This window comes from Lissotriton vulgaris, chromosome 1_2 (assembly GCF_964263255.1).
Source record: "Lissotriton vulgaris chromosome 1_2, aLisVul1.2, whole genome shotgun sequence".
NCBI lineage: Eukaryota > Metazoa > Chordata > Amphibia > Caudata > Salamandridae > Lissotriton > Lissotriton vulgaris.
This window is the reverse complement of record NC_141686.1, coordinates 144,180,318-144,202,656: the sequence shown is the minus strand read 5'-3', so window position 1 is coordinate 144,202,656 and position 22,339 is coordinate 144,180,318. Positions and strand designations below refer to the sequence as shown.

General features: G+C 40.5%; 1 protein-coding gene across 1 annotated transcript in view; it reads left to right on the top strand.

The window, feature by feature from the left end:
• LOC147734708 (solute carrier family 23 member 1-like) overlaps nt 1–22,339 on the top strand; it is a 218,669-nt gene that overhangs the window by 133,507 nt on the left and 62,823 nt on the right. The window contains exons 6-7 of the mRNA XM_086953612.1: nt 3,758–3,878; nt 10,605–10,761. Coding sequence (XP_086809738.1) covers nt 3,758–3,878; nt 10,605–10,761 — 278 coding nt within the window. The remainder of the gene's footprint in view (nt 1–3,757; nt 3,879–10,604; nt 10,762–22,339) is intronic.

Sequence of the window (22,339 nt, the reverse complement as noted above, 5' to 3'; positions counted from 1 at the left end):
TAAACAAGTTTATTTTCGGAGAAACTAATCTAACATTGTTGAGCATGCATTATGTGCAAAAAGTTACTGCTGAAAAATAGAACAGTGTAAGAAATGAGCTGCTTCGCTACATGGGCCTATGCCGGGAATATAAAAGAGGTAGATCGAATCAAAGTCTAACAAGGTTACCATAATAAGGGTTCATTTGTGCTTGTAATAATGTATTGAAATAGAGTTGGGTAACATTGAATATGTGGGATATTTTTTACCAAGAGGTTCTGAGTGAAATCAATGGGCAAGGGCCTGAACTCAGTTTCCACTGTCATACTGCCACAAGTGACACTAAATGAGGTGGCCATTTCTTTCATTGCAAAAGGCAGTAATGTGTATGTTTTTTAAAAGAATTACAGAAGGTAGCCATCCTACTATCTCAATAGCTCGAAATTGAGTGCAAAGATGGAGAAGGCCTACCGCTTTGTTCTTTACACTTCTACAGTCTAGTCTGATGGTGTTCTGGCTTGCTGTTGTGCTGAGAACTACTAGAGATGGTGAGCTTGTCTGCAAGACAAGTTGAGGTGCTTGCTGTAATGGTTTTGTAAATGATGTGGATGGTTTTGAAGATGGTGTGGGCCGGCAAGAGAAGTCAAAGGCGTTCCATTAGAATTGGAGTGATGTGATACTATTTCTACAGGCACTGGATGTAACATTTTGCGGTGTGTAGGATGTCCTAAACGGATGTCAGTGCGGATTTTGGACGACCATGGAGCAGGACATTACCACCCTCCAGATGTGAGAGTATGAGGACTTGTACAGCAGTTCTGTAGTTGCTTTCTGGAAGAAGTGATTTCACTGTCTTTAGAAGCGAGATCTACTACAAGGCAGTCTTTTTTCTTAGAAATATGTTCTAAGAGCAGGTGAGGTGAGGATGGAGTCTAGGGTGAAGCCAAGTGATTTGGCATTCACTGAAAGTTGCCATTCCTAGCTGCCGGGTTCATGGCATTGGGCCTGGTTTGCACTGTTTGTTAGTCTTGGTAAGTTACAGGAATGCTGTCTTGTTTGGGATGAGCTTCAGGTAGATGCTGAACACTCATGTTTGGATGATGTACAGCAGTGCCTAATTTGTAAATAAGTGCCAGGGCTCTCATCAGGAGGGCACTGCAGCTTCCACCACACATTGCCCTTGCAATGTTACCGATGATCGTAACAATACAACTACTAACCTTCCAACTCCTGCAAGTGTGGCAATTCAGCTTATTTCAGGCCCCCAAAGCTATAAGAATGGCGTGGGTGGCAGGTAATAGTAATGTTTAATATATACTAAATGAATAATTAACTGTTGTTGTGATCATCTCCAAATTAGCTGGAGCGCACCACCTTGTTGTAGACTTTCACAAGCACCCATGTTGACAGTTAAATGCGGGTGCCGTGCACCGTAAACCATGGGCTCAAATGTGCAGGGAGTGTTTAAAACATTTGATGTCTTAAGCAGAGAAGATTATCAGTAGAGTTGTTATCATCTGCATAATGATGAACCTTAATGCTGTTATTTGTGAACAGAGCACCAAGTGGCTCCATGTAGTTGTTGAAGATGACAGGAGACAGCATAGAACCCTGGGGGACTCTGCAGTGAGATGGATCTTTTGGGACCTTGCAGTGCCCATGTGAACGAACTGGTGTCAACTAGAAAAGTAGCAAGAGAACCATTGATGGATGTTGCGGGGGAATTCCATTTGAGGCTCCAGGGTGCATATCACGGGGGAATGGTCGACAGTGCTAAAGACAGTTGAGAGGTCCAGCAATATCAGGAAGCAGGGGCCGTCTTCCACTGTGGTTAGGAGGGCATGATCATTGTAGTAATCTCTGTTATACAGTATAATCTGAAGTCAGACTGGTAGTCGTGCAGTGTATGGTTAGCATTAATGCGATTGTGGAATTGAAGATTGACTGCTTTTTCAAAGATCTTGCCTATGAATGGTAGGTGAGTGATGGGCTGGTATAGGGTGAGGTCATCAGTGTCTGGTGCAGGTTGCTTTAAGAGTGTGACAATCTGGCTTCCCTTGAGAACTTCAGGTCAGATGCCTTGAATGGTAAAGGCATTGACAATGATGAATAGGTGTGTGAGAGGTCAAGGGTAAGACATTATCTTCATAAGATACATTGCCCTTTAATTTTGAGTGAGGAATAGGTGGGTCAGGCAATGGGTTGATGCAGTGCTTGACTGTCTTAAAAATGCTTTGCTTCTTTAAGTGGCTTAGTTGATGATGTTGGTATAGTACTTAGGATAATGCGATGAGCTCTCTGCGTGTAGCATGGAGGGACTTCAGTATCATGCAGTCAAATGATCCTTTTGTTTTTCTTCCATTCTCTTTTCTGTCTGTGGATGGACTGTTTATTGTCAGCAAGGCCTTTGAGTGTTGAAGGCTTTGTCTAAAATCTCAATTTTTTCAATGGGGTGTGGTTGTTCACATAGTTTTTCATAATATGTGGAAGTAGATTAGAATGGTGTTGGCATCAGAAGTGGAGTTGATAGGGTGAGAGATGAGGTTAGGCTCCAATTTTGTCTATAGACAAGTCTTGAAAGGATCTAAAGGTTTGGCCTTGTCTTTTATGTTGATCTTGGTTTGTGGATAGGACATTGAGCAGTAAAATAAGGGTGGCAAGGTTAAGTAGTTGGTTCAGTCTGAAAGTGTAGGTAGTTTGCAGGGAATTGTTGGTGGTGTTGAGAAGACAAGGTTTATGATGTAGCCTTTGGAGCATGTTGGTTGTTAGACATGCAACACCACACTAGAAAATCAACATGATTGAACTCTCTGATTAAATATATCAAGATGAACTGCTATTTGGTATAAGAATACTTGCATGCAATTGCCATTGCATATTTCCTAATTATCTTGCCATGGTATGCATCCTATCTGTGATACCAATTGTGAGGATTGTTAAACTAGGTGGGAGAGACCACCATCTCAATGTGAGCTATTACATGATCTCCCACAAACTCCAACAAACACTTTTTGTGAGGATTTCCTGGCTACTCATTGCTAGCCAGTTGGTCCCACTGATTTTTTCCCTTCAGATGTTTAAATTTTTTGAGGCATAGAAACTTAGATTGGAAACTGTTGTTGGACAGAACTCTGCATGCTCAGGTACTGTAGCCTCAAACCTTCTACCCAAAAGCTTTAAAGTGCAAAACACCTCAAAGAGAAAGCTACTAAGGACACATATTTTACAGAAAAGGGGTCTTGTTTCATATTTAATGTTTAAAACTTAGCACACAGGAATCGTGTCCTTTGGATGTTATGAAAAAACTATATATTCTAGGTAAAGGTGGGAGAAACATGCCCTTCTCTCCTACACACTGCAGCTTTACTTTGTACAATAATGTAGATGACCTGCACACTGATTGTTGACTTTTCAGAGTCACAGGCAACTGAGAAATAAATAGGGTTAACCATTCAAACAAAACATCTGAGGCATGTTTAGCAGGACACAATCTCTGCACAAGAAAAAGAAATATCAGATGTACACAGCAATGAAATGAAGAAATGAAAGAACACTGTAAAAAGCTAGATTTACATTATGCTGGTCTGAATATGCCTGGAAACTCATCTCAGAGACTACTAATTGATCAAAGCTATTCATGTCCAATTTAATGTTACCTAGATGTTACTGAAAATGAATGAACTAGTAAATTCAAACAGAATGAAACAGTTCAACCTGTTTAGCCCTTAATACTGGGTGTCTCTGCACTGCTTCCATCTGTGTTGTTTTTCTCTTTCAGGACCACCTTTCTAATCATCTTGTTCTCTCAGTATTTACGCAATGTTCCAGTGCCCATTCCGACATATGGCAAAACTAAGAAATTCCACTTCTCGATGATCAACCTCTTTCAGATATTCCCTGTGAGTGCACTTTGAGTTAACATACACCATTGTTGGGACAACAGCTACATAGCTTACAATATGTTATTAAAATGTTTGTTTATATCCCTATATAACCAAATAGGTTTAAGGACCAAAGCATATGGACTCGATTTAGAGTTTGGAGGATTGGATACTCCATCAAAAAATGTCACAGATATCCAGTCCTCTGTATTGCAAGCTCATTATATATGACAAGGCTTGTAATACAGTGGATGGGATGTCCGCCACAATAATGACAGTGTCCCCTCCACCAAACTCTAAATAAGGACCAATGATGTTCATGTACACTCCCTGTTCAAGGTAAGTCTAGTAGATGTTAAGAATAGCACTTACATACTTAAATTGGCAATGTAGTGTTAGGCAGTATACTGAATGCAATAATTTTGCAGGTCATGTCAGTATTTCTAATATGTTATAAGGACATACTACTACAGCTGAGTGTGTTAGTTAGAATCAGCATGCTGAATTTGAAAAAAAGTGTAAATAGTTCCAGGCAACTTTAAAGACTTTGAGCCATATTTAAAGCTGAGCAGATTATAGTAAGGAATATTGTATCTTGAATATTAGTGAGACAGAATATCGTTACAACAATATCAAGGGCAAAATATCCAAATGTTAGTGCACAGAGTTAGGTAAGGATTTACTCGTCTTAACTTCACATCTTTGTACCTTAAAGATATATATCACCAAGATATATATATATGGAGTAAGATATAGAAAATATATAGAAACTTACCTTTCAATATTTTGTCTCTCGATATTGTTGTAACAATATTCTGTCCCATCGATGTTCAGGATTCAGTGCTTCCAGCCTACACCATTTGTGGGAATATTGAACAGGGAGGAGTTAGAGAGTGGCTGAGGCAATTGAAAGAGATACAAACCTGCTAAATCTGTGATCTGGTTTAAGGATTAAGAATAGCATCATGGTGGCATGAAGCATAAAATAATAGTAAAGTACAAATGTGGAATATGTAAGCTGATGTTTGTTACTATAGCAGTGATGGGCATGAGTAGGTTTAAGTATGTACATTAATTAAGCTGATTATTTATTTTACCTACTATCGTTCATCTTTTAGATTTCATTTTTTTTCTGAAAATTGTAATTGCCAATTACATACTAAAAATAGTTTCAGTAATCCTCTTGTGGAGCAAAATGTTTCAGGTTATTCAATCTATGCAAAGTCTTTGTGCTTCATCTATCTCAATCTGTGTCCCAAGTATTGAAATTGGAAAACAATAAACTGCATTGGTCATACTCAAGAATTGATCCATACTTGATTTTCAATGTCTCTTCAATATACATTGGCATTGTTCTCCTTCCTAAAGGCAATATCACCTTAAATATTCCAAATTGAACATAATCTCCTCTACCTATCCTCATCCCTTCCATTGATCTCACTGGTAGGGGTGGATTCTCCATTAGGGCTTTGGGACTGCACCCCCCTGAAAATATTTCCTTCACCTTCTGGTACAAATATTAAATAGATCGATTTATTTAGACATAATATCATATCTCTAAACAAATCAATGTATTTAAGTCTGGGCTGTGTGTCCCGAGCTGCCTGCTCCACCTCACTCTGAAGCACAAGCTGGAAGCCAGGCAGTAAATCAACCTTCTGAACTGTGACACACGACGCAGGGCTTACTGTTCAAAAGCTGTTCATAATAAATCATTGTCATTAAAGCCTAAGGCAGTATCCACTGTAGTCTATTCAAAAAGGGGGGATGGGAAGTGGGGGGCTATTTCCACTCATCAGGAGTGGGAGGTCCAGCACAAATTGTGCCCCAGTAAGACGTCAAAGTAGAAATGCTGTGCTGTTCCTCAGGGAGGATTGGTAGAAAGTCACACGGACGCTGGAGCCCACTGTCTCACAAAGATCTACAGAGGGAAATCCATTTGTTGGATTTTAATGCCCTCAAACACCCTTTCAGGTGTCATGCTTCATCATCTGGGCTGCTCATCGTTGGGTCGGTAGTGCAATGCCCAACGGGCTCCCCTCAAAGAGGGGCACTTTATCAGAGATCTTTTATCCAACAGCCGTATTGTGAAGTGCGGGTCTGAGGCCGAGATAGTGTAGACGTGGTGGTGAATATAAAATGGGTCTGGGAGTACTTGAAATTGTCTTTATTCTGGGGGTCTCCTGCCTCAATTAAAAGCAATGAAACCGACACTAGTTAAAGTATAATGTCTCTTATTTATGTGTCAGTTAGTGAAAACTAGTAGTAACAGTCAACATGTTTCTCGCGTGAATGTCAGTGAACTCGCAATTCTTCAGGACCATACGGAAAGGAACTATCTACACTGAGCGAATAGTTTATATGTCAATTGGTTCAATAGTTACAATCTGTTTATTGTAGGTTCCGCACTCCTGGTAAGTAATTTTAACCTAGGTTGATTTAGAATAGTAATACTGTCGTTGGTGCACTGAATGGTAATCTTGCTGGGCTTCCAAGATTAGAGTATTTCGAAATAAGAATATGTATCCTGTGACACAAGATGCATTCCATTCATGCACTCCTTTCCAAACTTTCATAAATTTTCATACAATTTTTGAATGTTCATTAATTCATTTATTCATAGCGAAGTTCTTTGCAACAGTTCATTATTTTCATGAATGTTCAAAACATTTGATATTCGTTTTTTAGAATGCCGCAAATTGCATTTCTAATGGTGCAAGGAACCTGATAGCTCAGAGAATTTAAGATACAATCTGTTTATTGTAGGTTCCGCACTCCTGGTAAGTAATTTTAACCTAGGTTGATTTAGAATAGTAATACTGTCGTTGGTGCACTGAATGGTAATCTTGCTGGGCTTCCAAGATTAGAGTATTTCGAAATAAGAATATGTATCCTGTGACACAAGATGCATCCCATTCATGCACTCCTTTCCAAACTTTCATAAATTTTCATACAATTTTTGAATGTTCATTAATTCATTTATTCATAGCGAAGTTCTTTGCAACAGTTCATTATTTTCATGAATGTTCAAAACATTTGATATTCGTTTTTTAGAATGCCGCAAATTGCATTTCTAATGGTGCAAGGAACCTGATAGCTCAGAGAATTTAAGATACAATCTGTTTATTGTAGGTTCCGCACTCCTGGTAAGTAATTTTAACCTAGGTTGATTTAGAATAGTAATACTGTCGTTGGTGCACTGAATGGTAATCTTGCTGGGCTTCCAAGATTAGAGTATTTCGAAATAAGAATAGGTATACTGTGACACAAGATGCATTCCATTCATGCACTCCTTTCCAAACTTTCATAAATTTTCATACAATTTTTGAATGTTCATTAATTCATTTATTCATAGCGAAGTTCTTTGCAACAGTTCATTATTTTCATGAATGTTCAAAACATTTGATATTAGTTTTTTAGAATGCCGCAAATTGCATTTCTAATGGTGCAAGGAACCTGATAGCTCAGAGAATTTAAGATACAATCTGTTTATTGTAGGTTCCGCACTCCTGGTAAGTAATTTTAACCTAGGTTGATTTAGAATAGTAATACTGTCGTTGGTGCACTGAATGGTAATCTTGCTGGGCTTCCAAGATTAGAGTATTTTGAAATAAGAATATGTATCCTGTGACACAAGATGCATTCCATTCATGCACTCCTTTCCAAACTTTCATAAATTTTCATACAATTTTTGAATGTTCATTAATTCATTTATTCATAGCGAAGTTCTTTGCAACAGTTCATTATTTTCATGAATGTTCAAAACATTTGATATTCGTTTTTTAGAATGCCGCAAATTGCATTTCTAATGGTGCAATGAACCTGATAGCTCAGAGAATTTAAGATACAATCTGTTTATTGTAGGTTCCGCACTCCTGGTAAGTAATTTTAACCTAGGTTGATTTAGAATAGTAATACTGTCGTTGGTGCACTGAATGGTAATCTTGCTGGGCTTCCAAGATTAGAGTATTTCGAAATAAGAATATGTATCCTGTGACACAAGATGCATTCCATTCATGCACTCCTTTCCAAACTTTCATACATTTTCATACAATTTTTGAATGTTCATTAATTCATTTATTCATAGCGAAGTTCTTTGCAACAGTTCATTATTTTCATGAATGTTCAAAACATTTGATATTCGTTTTTTAGAATGCCGCAAATTGCATTTCTAATGGTGCAAGGAACCTGATAGCTCAGAGAATTTAAGATACAATCTGTTTATTGTAGGTTCCGCACTCCTGGTAAGTAATTTGTATAATTTGTATGAAAATTTATGAAAGTTTGGAAAGGAGTGCATGAATGGAATGCATCTTGTGTCACAGGATACATATTCGTATTTCGAAATACTCTAATCTTGGAAGCCCAGCAAGATTACCATTCAGTGCACCAACGACAGTATTACTATTCTAAATCAACCTAGGTTAAAATTACTTACCAGGAGTGCGGAACCTACAATAAACAGATTGTATCTTAAATTCTCTGAACTATCAGGTTCCTTGCACCATTAGAAATGCAATTTGCGGCATTCTAAAAAACGAATATCAAATGTTTTGAACATTCATGAAAATAATGAACTGTTGCAAAGAACTTCGCTATGAATAAATGAATTAATGAACATTCAAAAATTGAATGAAAATTTATGAAAGTTTGGAAAGGAGTGCATGAATGGAATGCATCTTGTGTCACAGGATACATATTCTTATTTCGAAATACTCTAATCTTGGAAGCCCAGCAAGATTACCATTCAGTGCACCAACGACAGTATTACTATTCTAAATCAACCTAGGTTAAAATTACTTACCAGGAGTGCGGAACCTACAATAAACAGATTGTATCTTAAATTCTCTGAGCTATCAGGTTCCTTGCACCATTAGAAATGCAATTTGCGGCATTCTAAAAAACGAATATGAAATGTTTTGAACATTCATGAAAATAATGAACTGTTGCAAAGAACTTCGCTATGAATAAATGAATTAATGAACATTCAAAAATTGTATGAAAATTTATGAAAGTTTGGAAAGGAGTGCATGAATGGAATGCATCTTGTGTCACAGGATACATATTCTTATTTCGAATTGGTTCAATAGTAACACAATGAAGTCAAATCTAATGTGTCAGTATACCTGCGATGGGCTGGAACTACCTAATAGTGTACAAATTCCAGGCATTAACAGTACCCGGCAGTGGTGAACAACCTTTAGAACAAAACTTTTACAAAGCACTACCATTACAACGCGGTCATTACAACGCAAACCATTACAACGCATTGCGCTGGGGGGCTCTCTAGGATAGGGAATACGTTTAATTTACTATCCAACACCTTCCCTAGTGTCCACGGGGACTGGTGTTGGAATAGTAAATTAAACTTTCCACTATCCAGCACCCCAAACCGCTATGCGTTGTAATGGATTGCGATGCAAAAACCGCGTTGTAGAGGCAGGCCTTGTAATAGCCTGCGTTGTAATGTCATACATCCCCCGGCAGTCAACACATCAGGCTTTCACTCGCATGTATGTTGGGATGTCGAAGCATTGTGTACAAGGGTCCCTGCATTGGCTTTAGGTTGCCCAAATGGCACCAGTGCAATGGGAAGGACAGGAAGGGGCTGTATTGGATACAATTTGGCTCAATTTTGCCCTTTCCCTGTGGAGCAGGGCATTGCAGCAAGGTAACTTACTGCACTGCGTGGCACTGCGCCATTAATGGCATAAATATGCCTCTTAATCTTTGTTCACATTTATACTTGGCATCTCTTTAGAGAGGACACAGCTGATAAAGGATTAGTGAGATACTGCCTAAGTGTGAATTTAATTGGCTGGTATAGTTGTTGCTGTTTTTTATATGAGAATTGTGTGTATAATTGTTATGTTCCTTCATCTTAAATATGTATGACTATTCCGTAAATTTTACCAAACCATTTGCATAAAACATTCTTGAATTGTATGTATGAGCATTCCGTTTCCTTTTGGTTAAACCTGCGCTACAGAAATACCACCTACATACATAGATACATACATACATAAATACATAAATACATAGTAAATGAGAGAGACTGTAGCATTTATGCCAGTAGAGTCCCTTACCTCTTTCAAGGTCTGACTGCCTTGCAAGGGGAAGCACCCTTTACCATGCAGTTGGAACCACGTAGTGCCTTTACAACATCGGCACTACAATAAACGCGTCATTACTAGGCGTTCCTTAAGCACACACGTTGGTACAACAACTTGCTTTAGGGAACACATTGTTGGAAAGGTGTTGGATTTTAAGTCCAACACCTTCCCTACTATGTCACAGACTGGATTAAGAATAGTAAATGATACTACTCCAAAGTCCAGCGCTTCCCTAAGGCACGTAATTGTAACAAGTTGTTTACTAAAAGAACGTGTGGTAACAACACATTTGAAACATTACCTGTGTTTTAAAGTCATGCACGGTAAAGGCATGCATGGTTCCGTCATACATCCTCTATCAAGATTTCTATGTCTGTGCCCAGCGTTGTCATCTAAAGATACTGCTTTCTGCGGTTAGGCCAGATTCTGCTTGCATTGCTGTGAGATTGTCCCTGTTCAGTCCGAATTTTCAAAGAACTATTACAATTTGCCACAATACAAAACTATGACAATTGCTGATGGCTGTTGCTGAGTCAATAAGATGTGAACAAACATATTTACCTGTATGCTGAATTACTTATCAAGGTATGGAATATACTGCGCCCATTGATTTTTTCTTCTGATTGAACAGGTCCTTTTCGGCATCGGCATCTCTTGGCTGGTATGCTTTATCCTGACTGTTACCAATGCTCTTCCTTCAAACCCACAAAGTTATGGGTACTTGGCTCGAACAGATGCAAAGGGAAATGTCCTGTCTGAAGCTCCCTGGTTTCGTTTTCCATACCCAGGTACAGAATCAGTCTGTCTAAATGTGTTATTTGGGTCTATTCTCTAAATGATTGCCTGTGCAGCCTTTCACATTTTGTACTCAATTAGCGTCTTCATATTCATTGGATAGTGGAGTTCATATGAGCAATAGGAGAGATTTTCGAGACATTGAATAATACCAGTGCTTAATTTGTGCCAGTGGTTTCCGGTGCTCAGTACCGGCCCTTAATTGTCAACACCGGTGCTTGGACAGTCTGCCATAAGGTGGCGCTGTCAGGTTAATTTAGAGATGCCAACATGAACAATCAATTATTAACTCAATATGCACTAAAATGACTGTTACCTGCCACACAAGCCATTCTAATAGCTCTGGGGGGCTGGACTAGTCCAAATTGTCACACTTGTAGGAGTGTTATGGTTAGTAGTTGTGTTGTTACTTTCATTGGCAGCATGGCAGGGCCAATTTGTGGTGGAAGCTGCAGTAGCCTTCTGATGCAAGCCCTGGACCTTTTTTTTTTACAATTTCGGTACTGAATAATGCCAGAAAATGTATTGTAGTTAAATATAGGGATTGAATCATTCAGAGATTGGGATGCTTTTTACAGAGTTTCTCACATATCCTTTGGAAATGCTGCCTGGCTGAGGAGAAGAAAAACCAAAGAGACATATTCAAGTTTGTTTCTGTAGCCTGCTCTCCAGAGTGCTTGGTCCAAAGCAGAGCACAGCCTTTTTCTTCCATTGAGGGCAAGACAAAGCTTTACGGTTTTAATTTAGAAATTCATTCATCTTCCTAATAACCCAATCCTGGACCAGTGTCCTCACATTCTGCAGCTCAATTTTCTCTTGCCCTCTACCCCTTGTCTATAAGGAGTCATTCAATTACCGTGGTGCCCAATACAAAATTAAAGTTTAGTCCTTGCCGGCCTAAGTAACTGAAAAGGCAAGCACTTTCTCAAAGTCCTCTGCAGTCCCAGCCATAAATACTCTGAATTGTCCCTGGAATCCTGGAAAAATGTATGCATACATGATTTAACTTTCCACTTCTTATTTTGTTTATCAATTTTATTAAGGGTTTCAAATGATTTACAGCATGAATGAGGTTAATACAATTAAAAGATAATAATGATAATACAAAAAATTCAGTTGGCAGTTCTAGTTTTCACATATAAATGAATATTAAATATGTATATCAAAAATATTTGCAAGGTTTTTGTAACTTAAATAATTCAAATATGCAACATGAAAAGTTTATAACATTAATGGAAAAAGATGCTGTGGAAGAAAACATAATAAAAGTGGAAAAAAGAGAAAGGCTGGAAAAAAGAAAAAAGAGGAAGCAGTATCAAATATAAAGAGTTTTTTATACATATTTATTTGGGAAAGAATGAAAAAAAGAATAAAACAATTATACGAAATGTTAGTAGAAAAATGACAGTACAATGTAGTATTTAATGGAGCTTCAAAAACGTCTTCTGTAGAAAAAGAGGAGTAAATACAGATAGATTTTCTTGAAAAGAATTGCTCAATGCCATCTTAAAGAGATCTCTTTTGATGAGGTTTTGCGGGGTAGTCACATGTGTATATGTTATGGTTCTCAGAAAGTGGCTCATTAGTTAAGGTGGATGCCTACCCACCTGAAGGAAATAAACTCAATCCTTGTCAGAGTAAACCACTAAAGCCACTAAATTACCCTGAGCTCAACCCCTTGATAGCTATGGCACAGAGCAGACAACTTAACTTAGAGACAAAATAGGAAGCATTCATGCAATTCTAAAACAGTAATATCGTCAAACACAGCGCAAGGAAAATCCTAAACCAATGTAGAATTAAAAATAGCTTCAAAAAGCGTTAAGCATCATGCCACAGTCAGCTGTTCACAGTATACTGGAACTTAGGTGCAATTTGAGGCTGACAGCGATGGAGCGCAGGTTAGATACATCTGCCAGGTTTAACCCAGTCAAAGGTTTTACCTTGGGACTCAACAAACATGGATATCAAACATCTTCACTGGTGCAAGGAAGCAGGCTGTAGCTGAAGAGGACTCCAAGAGGCCAGATAGCCATGGAATGAGTTCCCTGTGAAAATGTTGGTTTGTGTCAGGAAAGCTCAAAGTAGGAGAAATTCTAATTCCATGCCCAGGAAAGGTCCCTTCGCTGACCAGATACATTTAGGGCCTTCGTCCTGCCAAGATTTCTTTGATGTCACCTAGTCATTTGTTTAGAGCTTAGATTTTTCCAGCAGGCAAGGCTGCAGGCTGCTGCCAAAGAGCACTCCATGCAGCTGCATACTGAGTTTGCAAGGTGCCACTGAACAGGATTTGCCATTGCAAAAAAAGCTCCAAGCAGGGGAAACCTGAATCTTCAACACAGCTGCAACGCACCTTTGTCAGGTCAGCTTGTCCTGGTCTTCCAGAGGACTCGGTAGCCAAAGAGTGACCAAGTCCCAGGTTTTCATTGGTGGTAGGAGATGTCCAGCCAGACACAGCCAAGGTTTCCATGACCTCAAGGACAGCACTAGGGAGTCAAGACTAACTCTAGCAGAGGAGAACTGCAGGGCAGATCCATTTGGAACTGGTCAGCTGAGCAGTTGCAGGAAAGTCCTCTTGTTGCTTGGTGTCTGCCTGTAGCTTATGGAGGAGGCCTGCCGAATGACACTTGGAGTCAGTCCATTCCTTTGTCCTGGGTACATGAGAGAGAGCAATTCCAGTCGTTCAGTCCGCTTCTGGTCTTCTTCAGGTCCAGTAGTTATCTGAGGAGGGTACTGGGGATGCCACATTTATGCCTGGCACTAGCTTGTGGGTGGGATGAGGGGGTGGCTCCTGGTTCCTCCCTTAGCAATGGGGTAAATATTCACAGGGTTTACTTTAATCACTTCTGCAGCAATTCCTGTGTGCCCTACTGCAAATGGGGAACGTCGTTTACAACGCGGTGTTTACACCGCACGACCTTTTCCCTGCAGCTGTTACAACGCAAGTCGTTATTATGACTTGCGCTGGATGGCGCTGTGGGATAAGGAATGTTTTAATTTTATAGTCCAACACCTTCCCTACTGTTACGGGGACTGGTGTTGGAATATAAAATTTAAAAATTCCGAAATCCGCGCCCTCCAACGCAAGTCGTTATAACGACTTGCGTTGTAAAACCTGCGATGTCAAGTACTGCGATCTAAAAGATCGCATTGTACTGACATACATCCACTGCAAATACCTCTCTCTACCTAAATCTAAGTTGGTGAAACCCTTCTCCCCTCATTCAAAGCCAGTGTGCATACGCAAGAGGAGTGGCCAGGAAAATTAGCAAACCTTTTTTGATCCCTCCAAATAATTTCTCGAAGCAGCTCCTTCCCCAATGGGATTACAGCCTAGCTGACTGGGGGAACAAAAGAAGGATGCTGTCCAGTTGTCATCTACCATCAGCCTGTGACAAAGGCATCCATATTGAAGTAAATTAGGTTCCTGAGCACAGCCCAAACAATCATCCTTCCAGAGGAACAAAGAACCCTGGGCTGTGTGGCTGCTCTAGGAGCAGTTTTCACACCCAATTCAGGGCTTGAGCACTCAGAGGACTGCTAATGCAAATTATCCCCAGAGGCTTTAGGCAGGAAAAATGGAAACTTTCTAAAACTACAACTACACCTGTGAATTGTGCCTTCAATAAAAATTACAATGAGCTATTGAATGCTGTTTCTACGTGTTTCTATCCAAAAATAGCATTATTAAATGTAATAGTGCATCCCCGTGTTTCTCTAAGGAACACCCAGCCCTATCACAGTGAAAACAATGTTTAGGTGTCAGTCACTTAAAGGACATGTTTAACATTAACTTTCTACTTATCCTACTTTTAAATACCATGCTCCTTGCTTTATGGGCTATAAGGCTAACTGACCTATTAGAAAATTTGAAATGAAATCTCTGGAAAGTATATTAGAACAAGAGGGCATATATCCAAAACCTTTTTTAAGGTGGCAAATGTCCCAAACGCAAAAAAGATTTTTTAAATGTATAAAAGCCAAATTGGGTTTGCCAATCGGTATTTCAAAGGGGCACGTTTATGGCGTCCCTTCCTAATATCAATTTACAGTGATTTGTATGAATGTTTTTCGACCAAATTACGGTTACAAAATATTAATTTTTTACCAACACCTCAGAGGAGGTGGTAACTATTCGCAAATGGGAAGGGTCCCCAGGGGATCCCCTTCACCTTTGTGAATGTTGATACACATATTTTTAGAGAGCGGACAGTGGTCAGATCACTGTCTACTCTTGAAAAATGAAACTTAAACGTTCAATGCTTTCTATTTAAACTCATTTAGGTTTTTTTTAGGAAAACGGGCTACATTTGTTTTTAAAGTGCTTGATTAAAAAGCAATCACAGACATGTTGATCTGCTGATTCCAGCAGGCCACCATCCCTGTGATTGCCATCATTCTTAATGAGTGGCAAACTGCAACTTACCTAATTAACATTCATACGGTAGGTCGATTTGCTACCCACATCAATTAGGAATAGGAATTTCCAAATTGCGATTAGCAGAAAATTGCAATTAGGTCATCACTGTTCCTATAATTTGCACATGTGGCCCCAGGTGCTTTCGTTTTGTTTAGGGAGGAGATGGTGATTTTGATGTCCTGTAAAGTAATGTTGGCCTCTAAGGATTATATAATTAAGTTTACATTTGTTTAGTTATAAATGTTTGAAAAGTAATTTTCAAATACATGTTGGAATGGATGAGTATCTTCCATATGCAAGGATTTTATAATATTGCTCATATACTTTACAGATGTGCTTATCAGAGACAGAAACAGTTTTATCAATTTTATTTAATGCACTTTTGATGGGCTTGCATTCTTTTTTAATTTTCAAATTATTTGTAAACCAAACTGATTTTGCCCCCAAAATATTTAGCTTCGACAAAATGAATATCACTGATGCCTAATGTAGTGATTATGGTTAATTTAAACTTTATAGTAAATAGGTTGGACATCATCTTAGAGGATTTTGATATAAAATACAAATGCTATAAAATGTAGCTTCATTTAACAAGGATATGTAAAAGGCATTTGAAATAGACCAATATTTTAGATTAAACAAAAAACACTTTTAATTCAGCTTTATTTGCATTCCTATTAATAGATAAGGATATGTTTTTAGGTTTATTCATATAAAAAATATAGATTTAATCAATCTGTCCAAAAAAACATGTAGGGATCAAAGCTCAAAAGATAGTGGCATTTGTAAACACTGTGTGTGTCTGTGAGAAATGTATAGCATTTCTTATCAATAAAGGGTCAACAATGTGATTGCAATCACCAGCGATACAAAATGTTCATTGTCAACAAAGGCCACTTTTAATTTTATTATTACAGAAACTGGGATCCTTTTATACTTGTACATATAGATTTAAAATGGTTAAATAACCCTTTTTTAAGAAGGGAATCTTCAGGGAACCATCTACAACCATCGTCAGGTTCATGTGATATTACGATATTACTGAATGGATTTGTGACAAACAATTACAAACCATCATTGTGACTAATCGTTGATGATTAAGACCGTTGTGTTCCCATAGCTTCTTTAGTTTAAGAGATTGAATAATATTACAACACGACTCTTGCAAGAGTGCTATTGGTGCATTTAGTTTGGATAAATATGTTAAAACCTTTTCTCTTATTATAGGGTTATCTAAACCTCTTACATTCCAAATCACTACCTTAAACATAGTAGCAATAGAGGAATACATTTATATACATGATGACAGCACCGAGTACTGCCTATGGAAATATATAAATGAAAAATACCCAATATATATATAAAATGCACAAGGTATTAGAGCTTGGAAAAGTTATTTAATAAAGATCAAAGGGACTTTGGGAGACCCTAAAGCCATAGATTATTGCATCACTTTCTATCTTATATTCGTTCTACCTGCTTTTCCAATGTAGCAGCATCAGATTCAAGATTAGTGATTATATTGGATACATCCTGTTTTTTTGTTTTTCATATTGGGTACATCATGTACATCACTAATCTTTTGTTCAACATCCACAATAGGTTTATCCATATCCACCCACTTATCTTCAATCTGTTGCAGCTTTTAATTGGAGGTGCTCCTTAAAGGTTGAAGACCTGTGACGTTTTTGACAAAGGATTATTTTTGACTTTTTTTTTTACTTTGCACCTGAGTGTCAGGACCATTCCATATGCTTAGATGGCCTTGCGGGTGAAGCATTGCTGTTCCTCCTTTTCTTCCTTTGTTTTGAAGTGATGCTCTTGGATCTGCACACAAGCTTAAAACATATAAAACATATTGTTTCAGAATATTTGGGTCTATAAGAAATATACTACAATGCATAAACTAGACAATCAATATTAGTTATAGTAAAATATAAGTGGACAGTCCAGACTTAACATCATAGCTAGCTTGGTAGTACACAAAGTTGTGCTTGCATTAAAGAAGCTATGTCTTCTGATATAATATCACATTCAAAATTAAAGAATTACTAAAAGCAGACAAAATATTAGTATGGATGTATCTAAAGTTGACCAAATATGAGTGTATTACCATATGGAGGTAGAGATACAAATGAGCACAAAGTAGCATTTCTATTTCTATTTAGGGGGTTTTGTAAAGCGCATGGTGACGCACAACAGCGTGTCCCCGCGCTGAGGAGCGACTCTTACTGGAACCTATAGAAGCGGCATACCTTATTGAGCGAATAGTGCAGTTTTAAGTTTGGCTCTAAAAATTGATTCTGATTGCTCTAATCTCAATGCCATGGGTAGTTTGTTCCATCTTGAGGCTGCAAGGTACCTGAAGGATCTTCCGCCCATCCATGCTCGAGACACCTTGGGAACAGCCAGGAGTCCAGAGCCGGAGGATCTCAACGAGCGGGATGGCTCGTAAGACGTCAGAAGTCCTTGCAGAGGGAGAGGAGATCTCCCATTGATGATCCGATGGCACGTGCATAGAGCTTTGAATTCTACCCTGCTTCTGACCGGGAGCCAATGCAGAGACCGGAGGGCCGCTGCAGATGCGGCTCTTCTGGGTAGTCTAAGCACTAGTCGGGCAGCGGCATTCTGTAGGACCTGTAGGCGGTTGAGATTCTTCTCCAAGGTCCCTAAATAGAGAAGATTGCCATAGTCCATCTTTGATGTGACTAGTGCATGCACCAAGGTTTGTCGGGCTCTCACAGGTAAAAACTTCAAAGTCTTCCTGAGACTTTTGAGGGTCCCAAAACATGATCCGACAACCTGATTGATCTGGGGGCCGAAGGTAAGGTCAGTATCAAACCAGATGCCCAAGTTCTTGGCTTTCTGGCACGGAGTGGGTGTTGGACCTAGACAGGATGGCCGCCATGCCGACGTCCACGCTGATTGGCAGCCCCCCACGACCAGCACCTCGGTCTTGCCTCCGTTGAGCTTGAGGCAGTTGGCGGACATCCAGGCAGCTAGATCTTGCATGCAAGCTCTGAAGATGTCCGCCGAGAGACTGGGTGCACGCGACAGGGAGATAACCAACTGCGTGTCGTCAGCATACGACACCAAACGGAGGCCGTGACTCTCTACTAAGGTGGCAATAGGAGCGACATAAAGGTTGAAAAGTGTTGGACTCAGGGACGAGCCCTGCGGCACCCCCTGGTCCAAAGAAATTCGCTCAGAGTAGTGGTCACCCTGCCTCACTTGGAAGCCTCGGCCAGTAAGAAATGAATAAATCCATTTCAACGCTGCCCCTCTCACCCCTCCTTCGTTCAGACACTGTAGCAAGATGGAATGTGCTACAGTGTCGAACGCAGCGCTGAGGTCCAATAGGATTAGAGCCATGGTTTGTCCCTCGTCTGCACCCTGCCTGAGGGATTCGGTGGCCCTAAGAAGGGCAGACTCCGTAGAATGACGGGGCCGAAACCCGAATTGTGTAGGGTGAAGAATGTTGCCCTCCTCCACATACTTCATTAGCTGTTTGTTTACCACCTTCTCCGCTACCTTAGAAAAATAAGGCAGCAGAGAGATGGGGCGTAGGTTGTCCAACTTCTCAAAGCTAATGTTGGGCTTTTTGCGGAGGGGAAGCACCACAGCCTGTTTCCAATCCTCAGGTATAGAGCTGGATCGAAAGGAGACATCTAGCACGTGCCTGATATAGGGTTCAAGGGTCTCCAGACTGTCACTCAACCTTTTTGGGGATGCAGGATCTCGGGGGGAGCCAGATTTAACAGATCTGCAGATTTTGACTAGCTCTTCCGGTGAGGGGATGGTAAAATTGAGTAGCAGATTTTGATCATCTTCCTTAGCTACTAGGTCTGCAGGCTCTTCCGCTGCAGGAGGGATTTCGGGAAAAGCAGAGTAAATTTTGGACACTTTATCTCCAAAGTAGTTAGCAATGCGGTTGCATGCTGCTACTGAGTAATCTTCATCTTGAGTAGAGGTTTTAGGGGTGGCTAGGGATTTATATATGCTGAACAGTTCCCTGGCAGAGTTCTCTGCCCCCTGAATTCTGTCTGCATAATATGTGGCTTTCTCTATCCGGATTTTATTATGATAGGTGCGTCTCTTAATGAGATAGGCCTCTTTCATCCGGTCGTCATATGCCACTCTCCATTGTCTCTCTGCTCGTTTGCATTCCCTTTTGGCGCAGCGCAGCGCCTCGCTGAACCAGGGAGCAGTTCTTTGTCTGTGGACACCTTTTGTTGGCCGGCCTAATGGGGCTGTGCAGTCCAGAGCAGCGGTGATGCGGTCATTAAGTAATTTATTTGCCGTTGCCACATCATTGCCTCCTGGGGGCCCATCCACGATGAGAGCCTTGTTAAACTCTGGCAAGGAGAATCTTGCCCACCTGCGACGGGGGTAGTTGAGAGGGGCGGGAGCAATAACTTTATGCTTAGGCAGGTGTATAACGAATGGGACAAAAAAGTGATCTGTCCAGGGTAGGGGCTCTGGGGAAGCAATAACCAACAAAAATGTATCAGAGGGTCTCAAAACAAGTAATGCCCAGAGGTGTACAGAAGTTGTCCAGACACCCACCACTCAACAAATGATTCGGCACCAAAAGCTCTCAAAAGGTGAGGAGAATACCCATCAGTCACCATTCGGATCCGCCCTTCATCATTTGGGATTTTATCCGGACCACCCGTCTGAGAAAATCAATGCCACAATCAAAGGTCGACCCGGTGGAAGGGGGTCCCTTAAGTGGTGTTTACGATAACAGTATGGTCTACCACTCGATGTTAATGAGTGGACAAAAGGATGGGACTGGGGTGTGCAGTGCAAGAAAAAGTGAGTGAGAATAAACCAAGACAAAATAGTGTGTTAAAATTGGTTAGGAAAAGCACTGAGAGTAGTTTATTCTATGTGTGCTTCAAATACCAAGATTAAAATAGGTGGGACCTTAGGTAGTCTGATTATGTAGACTGCCTGAGGTAGGGGTGGTCAACATGTTTCTGCATTATAGGGACTATTGCGTCCTTGCTTTCATCAGGACCAAAAACTGAACAAGTAGGAGCTACTGCACAGCGTATAAAAAGTAATAAGTGAAATGGGAAAGTGACATAAGGAGATAAAAAACAAGTGCGTAAGGTCACCTGAGTAATCCTAATGCCCTTACAGTCTGTGTCGATCACTGTAAAAAGAAGAGAGATGTAGGTGTCAGGTAGAAACTATTATTTACCTCTGGGCTATGGAAAACACAATTACACTCAAAGAGTCGATCTACAAGCCCTTATTAATGATAGAGCCTGTTTTCTTTTAATTAGAAAGAGATATCGCAAGCCAAATTTCATCCAGATCTTACCTGGATCTGTAAGGTGACTGGCCTCACCCCACCTGGCAGCGGCTCAGGGGAAGATGAAGCACCGCTCTAAGGAAACATGTGAAACACATGTCAATCCCAGCGTGCACAAATAAATACAGAACACTGTCCAATTCTCGATGGCCGAATGAGAATGGAACTTGCATCTCTAGTTAAAAAAGACGTTCTCAAGAGAAGCTGAGAAACGGCTCCGCCGAGTCATATAGACTCGTGCGGGAATCGGGCAGCAAAGCGAGGGAAGACGGGGAGCGTCCTACCTTTCCGTCGGTACTTCCGGGCCGGCATCCGAGCCGACTGGGGAGGTACCGGAAAGCAAACGCGAAGCTGTTCTTAACCGCGCTGCCATTGGAGCAACTGATCACGTGGGGCGCGCACACGCGCGTTGTCATAGGTTGTGACCGTGTCACTAATGTAACAAGCTCATACATTGGCTCGCCAGCCTAAGACTGGGGCAGGTATTGGACGCTTGTCGAGCTTGTAGTAGGAGGACCCACGTGGGTGAAAGTAAACATGGAAAGTGACGAATACATCACGAGCGAGGCCGAATAAGGGGCTTAGTGTTTGGGAAATTATCGGAAAGCATTGCCAATATTACCCGATTAATGCCACACAATTAATGAATAGAGAGCGCCACCGTCCTGATTTAATTAAGAATCTTTTCAAGATAAGACTTCTTACACAGTGCGCTCATAAATCAGTGTAAGCATGCAAAAGGGCAGATTTGAAACATAATCATCAAGGTGTAGCAATAGATGTCACTAAATTACATGAAGTCTATCTATGTTGATGGACAGCACCAAATTTACACTTCGTATAGGTGCAAGCGATAGACCCGAAAAAGTGTGTCATGTAGGGCCAGTATGTTAGTGTAAAACATGAACGGATATAAATAACCTGCTGCTAGATTGGCATGTCAGCGACAGTAGATTATTATAATCACCAGACCTCAAAAATAGTGACCGATGATATCACAAACGACACTATAGTGTTGACCAAGGGATATCATCATTCAAACCCTCTTTATGTGTCTTATGTTTTAGTACCCATCTTTGTTCTTTATTCATAAGGTACTTGGTCACATCCGTTGTGTGTGTTGGAATGTATGGTTGTTCTAAGACAGTCCACTGAAAATCAGTAGCTAGATGTTTAGCCTCCAAGAAGTGAGAGGTCAATTTGGTGGCCTGCCTAGAACAGCGGATGGTGCTCTTGTGTTCAGATATGCGTATGCGGACCTTACGTGTAGTCATGCCCACATACTTATACCCGCGGGGGCAGGTAATCAAGTAGATCACATGATCGCTGTTGCAGTTGGTAAATCTTGTCTGCTTCCAGGGTCTTGAGGTTCCGATATCAATTTCCATTGATTTAGTTGTCTGTGCACATACCTGACAATTGCCACAAGGGTGGTGTCCCTGGACAGGGGGGAGGTTCCACAGTGAACCTATGGCTCTTGGTGGGTCTTGACGTGGTCTCGTATGCACCAGTCTATCTCTGAGGTTCGGACCCCTCTTGAATGAGACTAGGGGGCGGGGGAGAGTTAAACGCCCCGAGTTGAGAATTGGCCAATGCTTCCTCACCATGCTTTGGATACTGTTAGAAAGGTTACCAAAAGTGTGTACAAAGGTAAGGCGATCTAAAGGGGCCTTGGGAGGCCTGGGTTCAAGCAGGGCCTCTCGATTATTGTTCATCGCCCTCTTCATGGACCGTTGGACTAGTCTAGGTGGATATTTACGGGTGATCAACTGTGTACTCAACACACTGGAGTGTCTCTTGAAGGCTGCTTTAGTTGAGCAGTTCCTCT